Genomic DNA, 15,832 nt, shown 5'->3' on the forward strand with positions numbered 1-15,832 from the left:
TAGAGAAGTCAACTGTGGAGGAACTAATGTTAGATACGTCTTTAGTGGTGGCGAATTGGGTGAAGCCGTAAGCGAAGTACAGATCGAAAGGGAATCTGTTATAATAACCGCACTTATTGAGTTCGACGGGAGTTTCCGAAGCGCTTAAACAATTGCTAAAAGCTCGGCTTCAAAAACAGGTGTGAAGTCTGGCAGTCTCAAGGAGAATGACCAGCCAAGCGGAAGCGAGAAGATGCCTATGCCCGCCTTTTCGTTGTTCACTGAAGCGTCTGTAGCTATTATGATATTTGTTTGCACGTGTGCTAGGTAATCTTGCAACAGCTAATTTAAAAAAAAGTGGCAGATTGAAACTTTGGGGGGAAATGTCATCAAAGATTGAAACTGAGTTTGGGGGGAAAATGTCATCAAAATCTATCTTAATATTCTGATGTGATTCGGTTGACGGAATTACCTCTCGAATGTTCACATCCAGGCTATCTAATTGTTTTTGTACAAATATGATCTGTGGAGTGTGAAATCGAGGCCAATGAGCAAGGAAGAAGGAATTTGGATCATTAATGAATGCGTATTCAGATCGTCTAAGTGGCAAGCTGTAAAATTTCAGAAATGCTTGAACTGTTAAGATGCGAAATCTGCAGGGCAATGTTGGAAGGCGCGCTTCTTGGTAGATATCATTAATAGCCACAAACCTGGGGAGCCCCAGACGCAGGCGTAGGGCCTCACGCTCCAAAAGAACCAGAGGCTTTATTTTATAAGCGGGGTCGCCTGAGAACAAGACACACCCAAATTCCAATATGGGGCGCATATACATTTTATAAATCATCAAAAGTGAATCCCTACGTAGTCCATATTTTCGGTTACTCATTCTGCGCAGAATACCTAAAGCACGTTGTGCCTTACCCGCTACACTCTCTATGTGTGGACTCCAGTTGAGTTTTCCATTATAAGTGATTCCCAAATATTTTAGAGACTCAACCTGTGGAATGGGTTCTTGCTTATAAGTTATAGAAATTGAAACCGGATCCATGACTGAGAACACTAAAATGGCGCTTTTGCTTACATCTAATGACATACAAATTGTCTGAAGCCATACTTCTAGCATGCTCATGTATCTTTGTAATTTTTGGTATAATGTGTTAATGTCAATGTCGGCAGCAAAGAATGCAACGTCATCTGCATACACGTAAACGTGCACGTCCTGACAAGTGGGGATAGAGCTCATTAATATATTAAATAATATTGGGGATAGGACAGATCCTTGGGGAACTGCGCGAGTTTGTCTGAATTTAGACGAAGGACATCCGTCCTTGAAGCAATAAAATTCTCTTGATCGCAAAAATTCTGCCACCCACGCGGTTATATAATTGGAGAAATTACGACGCTGCAGAATATCCAATAGAATTGAATGTTCGACGCTGTCATAAGCTTTAGCTATATCTAATTTCATCAAAGCAGAATATTCTCTCCTTTTCCGGGCAAGTTGGATGCAGCTCTCTAAATCAGCATGGGCACACCATATTGAGCAATCACCTCTAAAGCCTATTTGATTTGGACTTAATATTAAGTTATCCGTCATCCAGATAGTAATTCGGCAGTGTAATACCCTCTCTATGAGTTTGACCATATTAGAAGTAAGAGAAATAGGTCTGACGATTTCTATGTTATAACCTAGTCCTTGTTTTTTAGGTATCGGGATTACTTTAGCTACTTTCCAATCGTAAGGTATCCAGGCTTTGTGTAAGGAATAGTTTATAACGTTTAGAAGGTCTCCAGGAGATAGATCAAATAAAATTTTTATCATGTGAACGGTAATTCCATCAGGAGCAGGGGCTGACAAAGGTAAGTTTCGAATCATTTGAGCTAATTCAGGCAATGTAACTTCAGTATACACTAAGGATGGGGCTACTTTTTGCAAATTATACGACATCGATGACGTGAATCTACTCTCCAAGCCTTTAGCAAGGAGTTCAAGAGATTTTCTCATTTCATCGGGAGCCACATTGACATAATCAATATTAGTTGGCGATGGCAGAATTTTCCGATATCTCATATATCTAAACAACAATTTTTTGTTTTTAGATTTAGAAAGGAAATCATAGTGTTTCCTATCATAATCCTCTTTAGCTTTAGCAACTGTACGTTTAAAGACAGCAGCATGAAACTTGTAATCAGACCAATTTTTGGGGCACTGGTTGCAGAGGAGCTGCTTCCAAGCTGCCTGTCGGCGTCGGTGGTCGTTGTCGTTGTTGTTGTTGTAGCCTGCGATGCGTGTGGCTCCTACCCACGTTGGGGGATTGGCCAAGAAATGGGTGGATTATCCAAAATTATTATGGAGCATAAATTTCCTAATAGCTATTGAAATAGCATTGAATAGCGCTTAACTACCTGCTAAATAAAATCAGGAAAGTCATATTGAATGAGTAATAATTAATTTAAAAGTAAAAACAAAAAGAAAGGAATTTAGCAGGGCATTCGTTTAGATTCCGTAAGAAATGTTCGGACAGCGAAGCATGCATCCCTGTGGCTGAATCCCAAAGTGGACGCTCCGAACGAAAGAATTGAAGGTTCTGTCAAGTCCAGGCCAATTCTTCGAAAAGGTATTTCCAACCATCTTTTTCTAACCGCAGTAAAGCGGCGACAAGATAGAAGAAAGTGGTGTATCGACTCTTCCTCATTACAAAAAGAGCAGAGGGGGGAGGGAACCAAACCCGACCGTGGTCTCGCGTGCAGTCTCTACGAGAATCACTTCGTCTTCCTTTCTCTAGGGGCAAGTAATGTCTGCCTCTCCGAATAATCCAGCTGAAGGAGTAAAACTATATAATCTGCGACCACGCCATTTATAAAAATTCCCGAAAACTTAAAAATCAGCCCGTATATGACACCATCTACCCGGGCGAGCCTCACCAATTGTGCAGATATGCAAATCGCAGAGGTGCCTCATCGTCTTGTCTCGCCAGCCGTTCACAGCGGCCGATCCCCCGTAGTGGGTTGAGCCGTACAAATAAGCACCAAGTCAAACCAAACCAAATTGCTCTGTCGTTCGATAGGCCCTTTCCTACAATGGAAGAAAAGGCGGCTGATGCGACTAATCTGTCGGACGCCGAAGCCTCCCGTAGCGTCGACACCTCTCGCACTCAAGAGTCGTCGCGAGGGAAGCGAAAGCATCGTCGTTCGAAGAAAGCTCATAAGCAACCCGGGGACACGGCAGCAGCGCCTGGTTCACTGGACAAGGGCACGAGAGGCAGGGATCTCCGGGAACAGTCTTCAGTTACACCTACCGAGAAGAGCTCGAGCAGCAAGCTTGAAACCACGCAGAAGACCACCAATAAAGAAGAAACCAAAGAACGGCACCGGGACAACTCTGCGCCGGTAAAGAAGCTGCAGGGTGCCGTGGAAGGCGCTCAGAACCCAGGAACGGATCGCGTGGCTCAGGCTCCATCCAGCGTCGGGAACGCGGAGGCCCCACAAACGAAAGCAGTCGAGTCTGCGCCTCGAGGCGATGTTAGCCAAACGCCGGAGGTGAGTGCATGCGTTATCATTGATTAAATGTATATAAATATATCTGTGGAAGTATACGAGAAATGCTCACATTATTTTCTCGCAAAGGAACACTACAGCTCGCACGAGAGCGTCATGCCTTCAGTTTTCTCACAGTCTATGTAAGGACTATATCCCATGAATTCACGAATTAGGATGAAATTAAATTGCGCAAGCGTTAATTTTATCGCATGCCGCTGAAGACCACATTGAAAGGAAGTCACGTTGATAGTGAATTTTCATAGCGTAAAGATTGAATTTAATCCCTGGTTCAATGCACATACGCATGTTAATTATTCCCAATAATAATAATAATAATAATAATAATAATAATAATAATAATAATAATAATAATAATAATAATAATAATAATCTATTATCAAATCTGCGAGTATAAGTACAGAAATCGGGTTGGCCTAAGCCATCGCAGTGGCTTGTCACTGTGATGATAATAATAATAATTTTCTCTCTTTTCACAGAACACAATAAGAGAGTAGACGTAAGGGTAAAAGCCGCATGCAGCGGCTTGAGGAAGCCCCATTACGCCCGTTATGACAGCGTGGCGAAGAAACAGCTTAACCTTGAGATGCGACAGCAAATACTGAAAAATTGGAACACGTTAAGTAAGCATTACGAAAAAGGAAAAACATTTTATTGCGATAGCAATTACATGGACTCTCCAGGCGCATTTCTACCGTCACCGTCGCCGTGAGGTTCTGTGTAAAGTACAAGGGCGATAATATCGTCGTCGCGCGCCGTATGCTGTATGTGCGAGTGAAAGCGTACGAGGGTGAGCCGGCGAACGCGGTTCAATCTCGCGTGTGCGAGCGAGAAACGAGGGTTGGATTTAGGGCTGGAAGCGTGTCCTCTCCTGTCGCGCTCGAGGCAGGGGCGTCAGGCGAGGGAGAAGGGGCGTTCTTTTCCGTCGGCTGCTAGGGTGCCTCGATGTCCTCATCGCCCGCCGCTTCGTACAGAGTGGAGACAACTGAGGCGTCTACGAAGGCGTTGGGCACGCGATTGGCGAACGCCGTAGTAGACAAATGTCTAAGATCGTTGGCAGTAGACGCCTTTGGCGGACGCCGCAGGGACGCGTTGCAGGCGCTCGTGTCTCTTAAAAGCGCTCTGCGACGTGGCCAAAGTGCTCGTCCGCGCGGGCCTCGTCTTCAAAGCGATCTGCGATGTTTGCAGAGCGCGCGTAGTGCCGGTAGCTTCATATGCTTTGTGCTTTCGACGTTTCGCTCGCGTTGAAGCGAGAGATGCGCGAAGGTCAATTCGCTTGCTGCTGCTGCCATTTCTCACTCCCGCATTTTGACAGCGAGTTTCCGCGCTCATCGAACGAGATGTGTTCATGTTTGCCTGTGCGCGCGTGAGACCGTGCTTGTCAAGTTAGTTAAAACACGTTGGTGGGCTAGTTGCTTTGAATCTATTATAGAATGTGTATGGACGACTGAACATGGATGAAGAAAGAAGCAAAAACTACGTCCTCGTTGAGTTACGCTTACATATTCTACCAATGTTAATTTAGTTAGTAAGCGAATACTTACAAGTTTATACGGACGTTAAAGCTACTATCATTACTTCGCACAGCTATCCACTAATTTGCTATCGCAATGGGTGCTTCGCCTTTCGGGTGAAACTGCGACTTTCTTTTTCCTGCAATTGGCTGGCAGATCGCAGTACGTGGAAAATATTGTCAAACATTATAGTACACTCTGCACACTGAAGTGAAATGGAGGGTTGTTGAGTATGCAGAGGGGCTCAATTAACCCGAAGCTCAATGTACGTGGTTTCTTCCTTGCCGCTATACTGGACGAAACCGACAAATAAAGTCGCGTACCACAACTGCGCACACCATGACTTAAGGGTTTATCCGTTAACCGTTAAGGTCTATCATTAATATTTGTTCTTGTTCCACAATTTGAAATACATTCTCGCCGATGGGGCGTTTCTTTGTGTCTGTTTAATGAGTTCGCATTAGGAGTGTCAAAGTGGGAAAAAGTGTGTGTGTGTGAAGTCTGAGAAGCCGGTCACGTGGTGAAAAGGAGCGGTAGGCCTCCTTGTTATATATATTATATACATATACATATACACACACACACACACACACACACACACACACACACACACACACACACACACACACACACACACACACACACACACACACATATATATATATATATATATATATATATATATATATATATATATATATATATATATATATATATATATATATATATATATATATATATATATATATATATGATGCGTAGCATTACGGCGCAACTCTGCATCTCTGAGGTTCCGGATCCATCATTTAAACCCCGTTAACCACCTAGCAAAGTGATCGTCAACAACAACAACAACAACAACAACAACACTACCACCACCAACAACAACATAGCACAGCACAGCCTTTTTCGTAAACTCAACTTTAATGCTGACCAGCATGCCCCTTTAGTACGATGTAAATCGAGAGCCTGTGGTGTATCTTATGGATTTTTTATCTCGCAGGAAAACAGACAGCGGTGCCGGTATTTCAACGACGTGAACAAGACAGTGGCCCTGACGGTGGGCTTTATCATCGTAATCTTCATCATATTAATCGGACCTAACGGCCCCAAGCCCGGCGGGTATGTTACGTGCGACACCGACAGCTGCAACCTCTACGCGCAGAGGCTACGCGCGTCACTTAACGCGTCCGCCGCCGCACCCTGTTATAATTTCAAGGAATTCGTCTGCAACGGGTGGCGACGCCAGAACATCTACAGCGTTCGCCAAAACATGACGCTTACCGCACTTGACGCGCTAGCGGGTCTGGCCAACAGTGTCAGTGTGCCGACCAAAGGCCAGACGACTGCCCAGAAAGGCGCAGGCTTCTTCCGCAGCTGCTACGCTGTCCTCATAAACGACAAGGACGACATCGCAGTAGTCAAGAAGTTGCTGAGAGAAGCGAAGGTCGAATGGCCCCGGCGTCCCGCGCAGCCGGACGTATTGCACACGCTCTTCTATTCGTCCATTCGCCTTCGATGGAGCCCCATCTTTAACATCGAGATAGAAACCACGAAGACCTACGCAACGCGGGTCTTCCTGATGCCGTACGAGGATTTCGAGCTAGTGGCGCGGAAGTACACCTCCCTGAAAAAATCAGAGGCTGCTGAAAGGCGTGCCTATTTCGATGTACTCGCCGACGAATTTGGAGCGTCCGCAGCCGACCAGACGGTGGTCAGCTTCGAAGAAGTCGAGAACACCCTGCAGGTCATGCTGGATCCACTCCTCGACGCCGTGCTGAAGGACAGGAAGCCGGTGGCCATCAGCCCCGCATGGCTGTACAGGTCGGGAGCCGATCCGAGCAAAGCGCGCTGGCAATCGGTGCTCGCCTCGTACGGCGTTGAGGGCCGCGAGATGGTCATCTACGAGACAGAAGCGCTATCGTTCGTTACGGAGTTCTTCACCCTGTGGGAAAGGTACGGCGTGGCCATGACCGAAATTCTGGTGTCTTGGTGCACCGTGCAGGTGGCCGCATTGTACGCCAATCACCGGCTCGTCACCAATTATTACGGCACACAAGATGCGGCGCACTTTCAACACGGCGCCTTCTGTCTCAGCAAGGCTTACCTCATCGCGGGTTTCTCCGTGTTCGTTCCGTACGTTAGCGAAGAAATGAAACCGCCAGCCCGCGGGGACGCAGAGGTCATCGCCCTTTCTGTACGGCGTACTTTCCTCAAGAGGCTCATGAGGTGGCAACACTACGAGCCAGAAAGGATCGTCTTGGGTGATTGGGATTCTGTGTCTGTTGTCTTTAGCCCTTTTGACAGCGATGCCACGAGCATCGGGAACGGTAGTCGTTCCTACCCGGATATGGGGGAGTCCCTGGCGGAGAATTGGAGAGACGCCGCGGTGCCGCTCGACGTCATGCGATCTGACTTGGTTTACGCCGCTCTGAAGCACCTAAAGCTACACGTAGTGCTCGACTACGACTTTCTCCTCCTGCCGTTCGCTACGGCGTTTCCGAACTATCATCTCAACGCCGCTGAAGCCATCAAATACGCCGGCGTTGGCAAGGAAGTGGCGCTAGCCTTGAGCGATGCTTTTCTAGACACCTATGCACGCTTCAAGGAAGCAAAAAAAGATATTGAACGTGCCTCCATCTGTATGGCCGGTGCGCCAGACCTTGGCAGCTGCCTGGAAGCGATCGCGCTTAGCGCCCTTTTCGACGCCTTCAGGAGCGCTTTGGATGACAAAGATGTTCGGCTCGTAGGGCTCAACGACTACACGGCGTCGCAGATTTTCTTTATAGCGTCGTGTTTCACGACATGTCCGGGAAGTTCTGAAGGCACTGACGAAGACTGCAATGTGGCATTGAGGTACGTCGATGCCTTCGCTGACGCCTTCAGATGTCCTCGATTAACGTATATGAACCCCGCCGACCGCTGTCGCCTCTTCTGACACCGGCTTGGACTTGACTGGTTTGCAAATCGGTTCTCGAACTTTGTGCAACGCGCGCATCAGTGTTGTGTGACTTCAATGCGGTGCAACGAGGTGGCAACGCGGTAGGAGAGTCAGTGCACGGAACAGATATCTTTTCTAATACTAGCAAACTTGTTTTGTCAAGCTGAACGAAATGCTTTTCCTGCTTCGGGTTTTAATAGGCTTCGGCCTTGCAATATTATGCGCCGCCGGATTAAGTATTTTAAAGTATATCGCATTACCTAAGGCTGGAAACCGCATTCCCTGCATTCAGTGGCAATTTGAGAAAACATGTATTGTACGGCATAAACTGGCGACTGCTGCTTATGTCACGGAGCTGCAGTTTTGCTGCATACACGGCGAAGAGAACCTTTCCTGCGTGTGTTTGGTGTCAATTACGCTGTATAAACTGAATAAAGGGCGGGAGAGGGAGGGATGGTGAGTGGGAAGGGGGGCTGGTGTTTGGACATAAATGTGCAAGTTGACTAGCTGTAGTCTCACCGCAATCGTTCGTACTATGTCATAAAGGTCTCATGGCGCGTACCTCCATGTAAATGTTCGGCAGGCCTCGTATTGAACGGACAGTGTCTGTCGAATTACTGTTTATTAAGTCCGATTGCTGGTTTGCTAGAACATAGCTTCCTGTCGATAGTTAAAAACATTGGACTGCAAAGGGAGATAACCGCCATCGAGCCAACCAGAGTATTAGATAGTGGGATGCGATTTAAGAAAGCTTGCATTGGCAAGATAGCTTCGGAAATTGGAGAGAAACAAGTAGTTGCCATGCGAGAAACACTCCTGAGGTTATGGGTCCGAATATTGCTGCATATATGACAGGGTGCGCGAGACTGTTACTTGAAGCATCTCTGCAAACAGCTTTTTGTCGAGCAGTGGCTTTGACGACGGCGATGACGACGGCGACGACAATGATGCATTCATAGGCTGATACGTTCATAGACATAAAAAGGCACAGGAGACTTTCCTAACTGTTCGCACGTTGATCTACACCTACACTGTTTGCATATGCCAGGTATTTGAGCGAACACTTTCAAATATTTTTAGAAATTGCCTGCGGCACATAGCACAATCCTAGTCCATGCGCTGGTATTACTAGAAGAGGCGGTCATCACTGGTGTAAACAATTGAAGTGCATAATTTATCAATTAGGTTTTAGCTTATTACCTTATGGCACACATTGCAATTTACAAATTCTAGCCGGAGAGTCCGCAAGGCGGATCCACTTCGAAATAATTCTCAGGATGACACCACTTTGGAGTAATTGATTCCCGAACTTTATAGATAAATGCATTTGCGTTCCCGTTAATTTTGTACTTCAATGCATAAAGCGACGTGTTAAGAAAGTAAGAATGACAATGCATTTTCCCTGCAACTTTGACAGTGCATATCTCACAAATGGCATCATCCACAAAATTCTTTTCAAGCGGGTATAATTTTGCCGTCTCACCCACTGGAGATTTGCAAATTGCAATATGTGCCATATGGTGATTAGCTTAAACCCCAATAAGTGATTTTTTATTAATTATTAAGTTATTCATTTCAATTCTTTGTGCAATGAATGTCCGCCTCTTCGAGTAGACTAGGCCATGGACTAAAGTTGTGCTATCTACCACAGGCAATCAAAAAAAAGTTTGAAAGTATTCGCTGGGAACACCCTCTGGCCTCTATATCAACTCCCTGTGAACATTGCGAAGCAACTGAAGAAAGTTTAAAGAATCGGCAGACTTCAGCAATTTCTCTGGCATTGAGCTCATTCAGTGCCGTGAAACAGCAGCAGGCCGTCGTAGCTGATACCGCTGTCTTGTGAACTTCCTTGCGACAAACACTTCAGCTCCTCGTCCACTATAGCATGGCGTGTTGTGGCCTCCTAAATGCATACATATATGTCACCACACGCAGAATCTGTGGGATACAACGCAGCTGAAATTACCAAGCGCATGTTGCGTGATAGCGCAATTTTTAGCGCTTAGCCCTATTAAAGCTGCACCATTGCCGCAAGGCCACGAGTTCGAATCACAATGGCGTTAGTTATATTTTATTTATCTATTTATTTATTTATTTATTTATTTATTTATTATACCCTCAGGGCCAAAGGCATTACAGAGGGGAGTGGGTAATGTTGCTTACGATGACAATAAATACAATACAGTGAATTTTGTTAGAACATAATTTCAACATTCTCCAATATAAACAAAGGTTGTTAGTGCATCACGAAATCGTTGATTATCTTCAATGGCTTCAATATCGGGAGGGAGGCGGTTCCATTCGACAGAAGTCTGGGGAAGGTAGGACTGAAAACAAGCTTTAGTTTTGCACTTTTTGATGCCAGCCTTGTGCCGATGATCAATGCGATGGGAGATGTATTCCGGTGGTGAAATAATATCGTCGTGTAGCGTAACGTGATGATATACCTTGTGGAATAGAGTGAGGTGACTGATTTTACGGCGAGATTTTAAAGGTGGGAGAGAAAGGTTAGTTTTCATGGCTGTGATACTTGCAATACGGTTGTAATTTGAAAAGATGAAGTGAACGGAGTTATATTGTATTAGTTAGAGAGAAGATAGAAGTTTTTCATGCCCAGGGTCCCATATAGATGACGCGTATTCAAGTTTAGGTCGTATTAGTGATTTATAAAGTAGGTGTTTTAAGGACGAAGGAGCAGCAGAGAAGTCGCGACGTAAATACCCTAACATGCGATTAGCGTTATTGGTAACGTATTCAGTATGGGCATTCCATGTTAAGTTTTGTTATATATGTACTCCTAGATATCTATATGATGCGACGAAATCAAGAGGAATACCATTAAGACAATAAGAAGGGGCAGTGTTGGAGCAGCGAGAAACACACATGAATTTACATTTGTAAATATTTAATAGTATGCGAAATATATTTTAAATAAATAAATATTTAATAGTATGTAGTTAGTATGCGAAATTTTCTTTTAAGGGGAAGCTTTAGCTCGACGCCAGCTCCGATTTCTCTATTAAAATACATGTACAACGGCGAAATGCTTGCCTGAGACAACCGTGGGATCGAGTTGAATGATGTTTATTGCATTTGAAAGAGAAAATTAAATTGTAGCAACTCTAGCAAGCAAAATTATGACTACGACTTGGAATTTTCTGATAAACATTGCCAGAAAGTGCTAAGCTAGAAACGAACAAAGAAAAAAAGAACCATGAATTCTACAAATCTGTAACTCTGCACCTAGACCAGATATCGCAGTTCTGTAAACTACGTATGTTAGAGCCGGCGCTTGATCTTCCGACAACGTTATCGATTACGACTTCAGTTCGATTATTGCGCCGTGTTGGTTCAGGAAGTCCATGGCGAGAATGACGTCTCGTGAGCACTGTTGGAGGATAACGAAGGTGGCAGGGTAAGTCCGGTCATGAACGGTAATTCTTGCGTTGCATATTACAGTCGGCGTAACGAGGTGTCCTCCAGCGGTCCGCATTTGAGCGCCCTCCCATGCAGACTTAACCTTCTTCAACTGGGCGGCGATGTGTCCACTCATGACGGAGTAATCGGCCCCTGTGTCAACTAAGGCGGTGACTGCGTGGCCGTCGAGAAGCACGTCGAGGTCGGTGGTTCTTTGTCTTGCGTTACAGTAAGGTCGTGGCGTCGGATCACGGCTGCGTCGCGATGACCTGTGGCTAGAACGTCGCATCGTCGTCTTTCATCAGCGTGTTCTTTGCTGCCAGACTTCGTCGGGACGGCGGTGTATCGTCGTTGTTATGTCGTCGAGATAGCCTTTTCGGCGCATTCGTCGGCGGCGGAGGATCTTCGTCAGTTCGATGAACAGAGACCGCACCTGAATCGGTTGCTGCTTTTAGTTTTCCGGAGGCGCTGCGGCGACAGGTAGCGGCCTGGTGACGGCGAACGGGACGGTCCGTCGAGAGTTCCACTGAGTGGCGGCTAGGTAATCGGTGATGTGACGTGGGCGCTCCCCAAGCTGTGGACGCGGCGCGTTGACGGCGAACCCTCTCAGTCCCAAGTCGCGGTATAGGCATCGGCGGCACACATGGCCGGCTTCTCCGCAGTTATAGCAGAGCGGGCGATGGTCGGGGGCTCGCCAAATGTCCGTCTTCCTCGCGTAGGTGTGCTGGGCGACGGGTGGGCGTGCTGGCGGCGGACGACGGAGTTGCGGCGTTACAGGGCCCTGGCGCGGTCGCGGAGGGTGACCTTGATGGCGTGCGACGGCCGCGTAGGTCATCGCTTCTCGCTGGGGCTGCGGTAATTGAGGTTGCACCTCAGGAACTCCAAGCGATCGCTGAACCTCATCTTTCACGACACCCCAAAGGGTGTACATTTGCTTAAGAGTGTATAGAGTAGTGAACAAACTGCCAGCTTCATAGTTCCAGCTTCATAATTCCATGTTCATAGTGTCGCAAGTATTACAAGCAGACTAGTTTGACATCTTTGCGCACGCAGCATACAATATTGCATGCACTAGCCTGAACTACATGAAACAGCTAGCTGGGAGGCTTTGAAAAATGCTTTAACAGCCACATGGCATCTTCCGTACAGCATTTCTGAGGGCTACGAGTGCATTTGGGTAAAATAAGATATCAGACGTCCAGAGGAATTTTTAACTTCGTATTTAACAGCGAAGTGCTGGAATGGCCAAAGGACACCGCTTGCCCAAATTAAAGGGATGTTGGTCATTTATACGCGTATTACACCCAAAAACTTGATCATTTACGATCTGCTGAATTCTACCCCGCCCCCTCTTCTCAAACAACCTCAAGGTTTCCACCCACGACACGTGTACACTACGAGAGCTAGGTACTAAAGCGTCTATCAACTGTAACGTGTAATGATTCATTAAATGATTTTGTTAATAAAATGAGCCAGGAGCTCTAATAAGTGAGGTTCCTCTTTGTTGGCTGTTCTCACCCTTAAATTTTCGCAGTACGTTGAATAGGTCCCCACTTTTTTTTTATGCGAATGGCAATCTTTGCGAACATCACCTTTTGCCATGTGTCTGTCCATTTGTTAGTCTGTCCACGCCTGGCCTCTTTCATGCCAGTGTAGGTCACTGGGTAGCTCATATTGTAAGCGGTAGAACATCAAGCTGCTGTGCTTAGAAATCCGCGTTCGAAACTGAACGCCGGTTCAAGTGACGTCATTGGATACGCGGCACTTCGTACCTACCGCTCTTCAATTCATTGTCGTTGAAGACATGTTGTAACAATGAAAGAAACGATGACCGAAGTACAACTATTGTGACTGATGAGCGATGTGACTGCCTAAGGGATTCGACTTGGACATGGCTATGATACGTCTTCTATGACTACCACCATATTCTATGCAATGTGAGATACTCGGAAGCGAGATACTTCAGCCAGCAGCGCCACAGTTTAGTGTTCATGAACACGAGATCGAAATCAACTTCGAAACTGAAAAAAAAACGCATGTGAAAGAAACAAAATTCGTGAAACAAACACGTTACTGGCATCGCATATGGAACATGTATCTTTTTCATAAGCAATAATTCATTTTATTGCTATTATTCTCACAGAAAATTGAAGAAAATGAAGGCAATACGTTACTCACGTTTACCTAGCATTCTCTGTACTCAGGGGCGGTGGACCCCTGGCAGCCTAGCCCCGGCGACCAACATCAATAACTGTTGGACAAATAAAATTTACTCCTATCCTATCCTCTGTACTCGGTAAACATGCAGACGTATTATCACTATTAAAAATTGCATATGCTTTACACCACGTTGTCTATACAATAAAAACACAAGTTTATAAGTAGTCTTGGACTACGAAGTGCGCTTTATCTAATAATCGGAGTAGAAAGTCCCAGATATTGGGCAGAAATAGAGCAAGAGAGAGCCGGGCTGATTCGTTGTGCTAAGTAGATGGGGTTAAGCAAGTCGACCACAAACCAACGGCAATACTTTATAGGTAGTTGAAATATCTACGCCACAGCAATTTAATTACGGTCGATCACAAGGAAAAGAATGCTTATATAATTTACAAAATCATGAGATATAAATGAGCGACAAAAGACATGTACATACAGTAAACTGACACTACATCGTGATACATAAGGGATTGTGCCAAAAAAAAAAGGAGAAACGTAATGGGCAGCGAAAACTACGTGACCAAATTGCAAGAGCGTTCTTCATCGGGTGAAGTGTAATTTTCTGCCAGGAAGGCAGCCAGTCTCTTCAGTATCTGAAGCCGGCTGTACGAGCCATAGCCGCACACGTCTTTGAAGTCTTCGTACTGAATGTTGTCGGCAACAACGTTGTAGTACAAATCGGTGACGTTCCGCTTGGTCTCGCACAGCTGCATAAAAGAAGCAACAAATAATTGCGATGTTCTCACACAATCGGGTATCATAAAGGTGGAGCATTAGTGACACACATGTGCACCAAAATAATGGTTGACTATGATTTCCACGGGACATTTCCCAATAATACGCCCATGTAACTTCTAGTCCAGACATTGTGTTGCAAATACTTGTTCTTCTCGTCTCGCTCGACTTTGCGCTGGTATCATATTTCACAAACCTATAGCAACCTAGTATACCGTCTAATAGCATCAATCCTTATTTTCAATCCGTAATAACAGTGGACTGATATTTGCTATTTGGAGTAGATGGTAGATTCTAAGTTCGTGAGAATAACTGATCGCGCGCGATTGCTTGAGCGGTCTATTTGATATTGTCGCAGATCACAAAGAACAGGGACTTTATTGCGGCAAGTCGCCGTAACGCGTTCTGCTCGAAATGGACGTGCAGGATGCAGGCCAGCACAAAAGAACGTCTTTGTCTTACCTTTTTCGTGCTCGTACTCTCGAGCAAGTCGTCTTTGTCGCCATCAGGGTGTAGCTGGCACAAATAGTGACGCGGCATTACCCTCCCTCCAGAGCTAGCATCGTCGCGATGCTCATCAATTGGTAGTCGCTAGACTCGATAAACAGCTTGTAGGTGTTTATTATATTATATGGGAATGTGACGTGCGGCAATATTTTGTCCCAATTCTTGCGCTCCATATCGACGTACATGCAAAGCATGTCTGAGATAGTCTTGTTGAGGTGTTCTGTGAGCCCATTCGTTTGTGGTGATAGGCTGTCGTCTTCCTATGCGCTGTGCCACTGAATGTGAGCACAATGCGCAAAAGCTCAGCTGTGAATGCGGTTCCTTTGTCGGTGATGACGGCCGCCCGAGCACCGTGTCTCAGGACAATGTTCTCGATAAAGAACCGTGCCGTTTCAGAGGCAGTGCCGCTAGGAATCGGTTTGGTTTCCACGTATCGGGTGAGATAGTCCGTCGCGACTATGACCCATCGGTTGTCGCTGTCAGATATTGGAAAAGGGCCGAGAAGGTCCATTTAAATTTGAGGAAACGCTGTTTCCGGTACGGCAACGGGCTGCAGTAGATCAGCGGGTTTAGTCGGTGGTACTTTGCGTCGCTGGCACTCAAGGCAAGTTGGAACGTAATGTTTCACCTCTGCTGCGAGCCATGGCTAGTAGGATGTTTCTTTGATTCGTGCCAGTGTTCATGTGTAACCAAGGTGGCTTGAGATGGTTTCATTATGGCAGGCTTGCAAGATTTCATGGCGGAGATTTTCGGGAACTACTAGCAGATAGCTCTTCCCTGTTGAAGAGAAGTTCTTCCTGCACAGAATACCATTACGCAAACAGATTGAAGGCAAACTTCTTGAAAATAATCTCGACACATTCATAGCTCGTCCGTTCAAGAACTCTATGAGTGATTTGAGCTCCCGGTCGTCTTCCTGTTGGCGAGAGATGGCGGTCGCATCAACAACTCCTAAGAGACCTGC

At 45.9% G+C, this 15,832-nt stretch overlaps 1 protein-coding gene across 1 annotated transcript; it reads left to right on the forward strand.

Moving 5' to 3' along the window:
* The first annotated feature begins 3,060 nt into the window (after positions 1-3,060).
* On the forward strand, positions 3,061-8,399 carry LOC129384793 (uncharacterized). The gene is made up of 2 exons (XM_055070381.2): positions 3,061-3,519; positions 6,055-8,399. Exons 1-2 carry the CDS (start codon positions 3,061-3,063, stop codon positions 7,987-7,989), a joined length of 2,394 nt encoding a protein of 797 aa, XP_054926356.1. The 3' UTR covers positions 7,990-8,399.
* Positions 8,400-15,832: the final 7,433 nt, after the last annotated feature.

This window comes from Dermacentor andersoni, chromosome 5, assembly GCF_023375885.2.
Source record: "Dermacentor andersoni chromosome 5, qqDerAnde1_hic_scaffold, whole genome shotgun sequence".
Lineage (NCBI taxonomy): Eukaryota > Metazoa > Arthropoda > Arachnida > Ixodida > Ixodidae > Dermacentor > Dermacentor andersoni.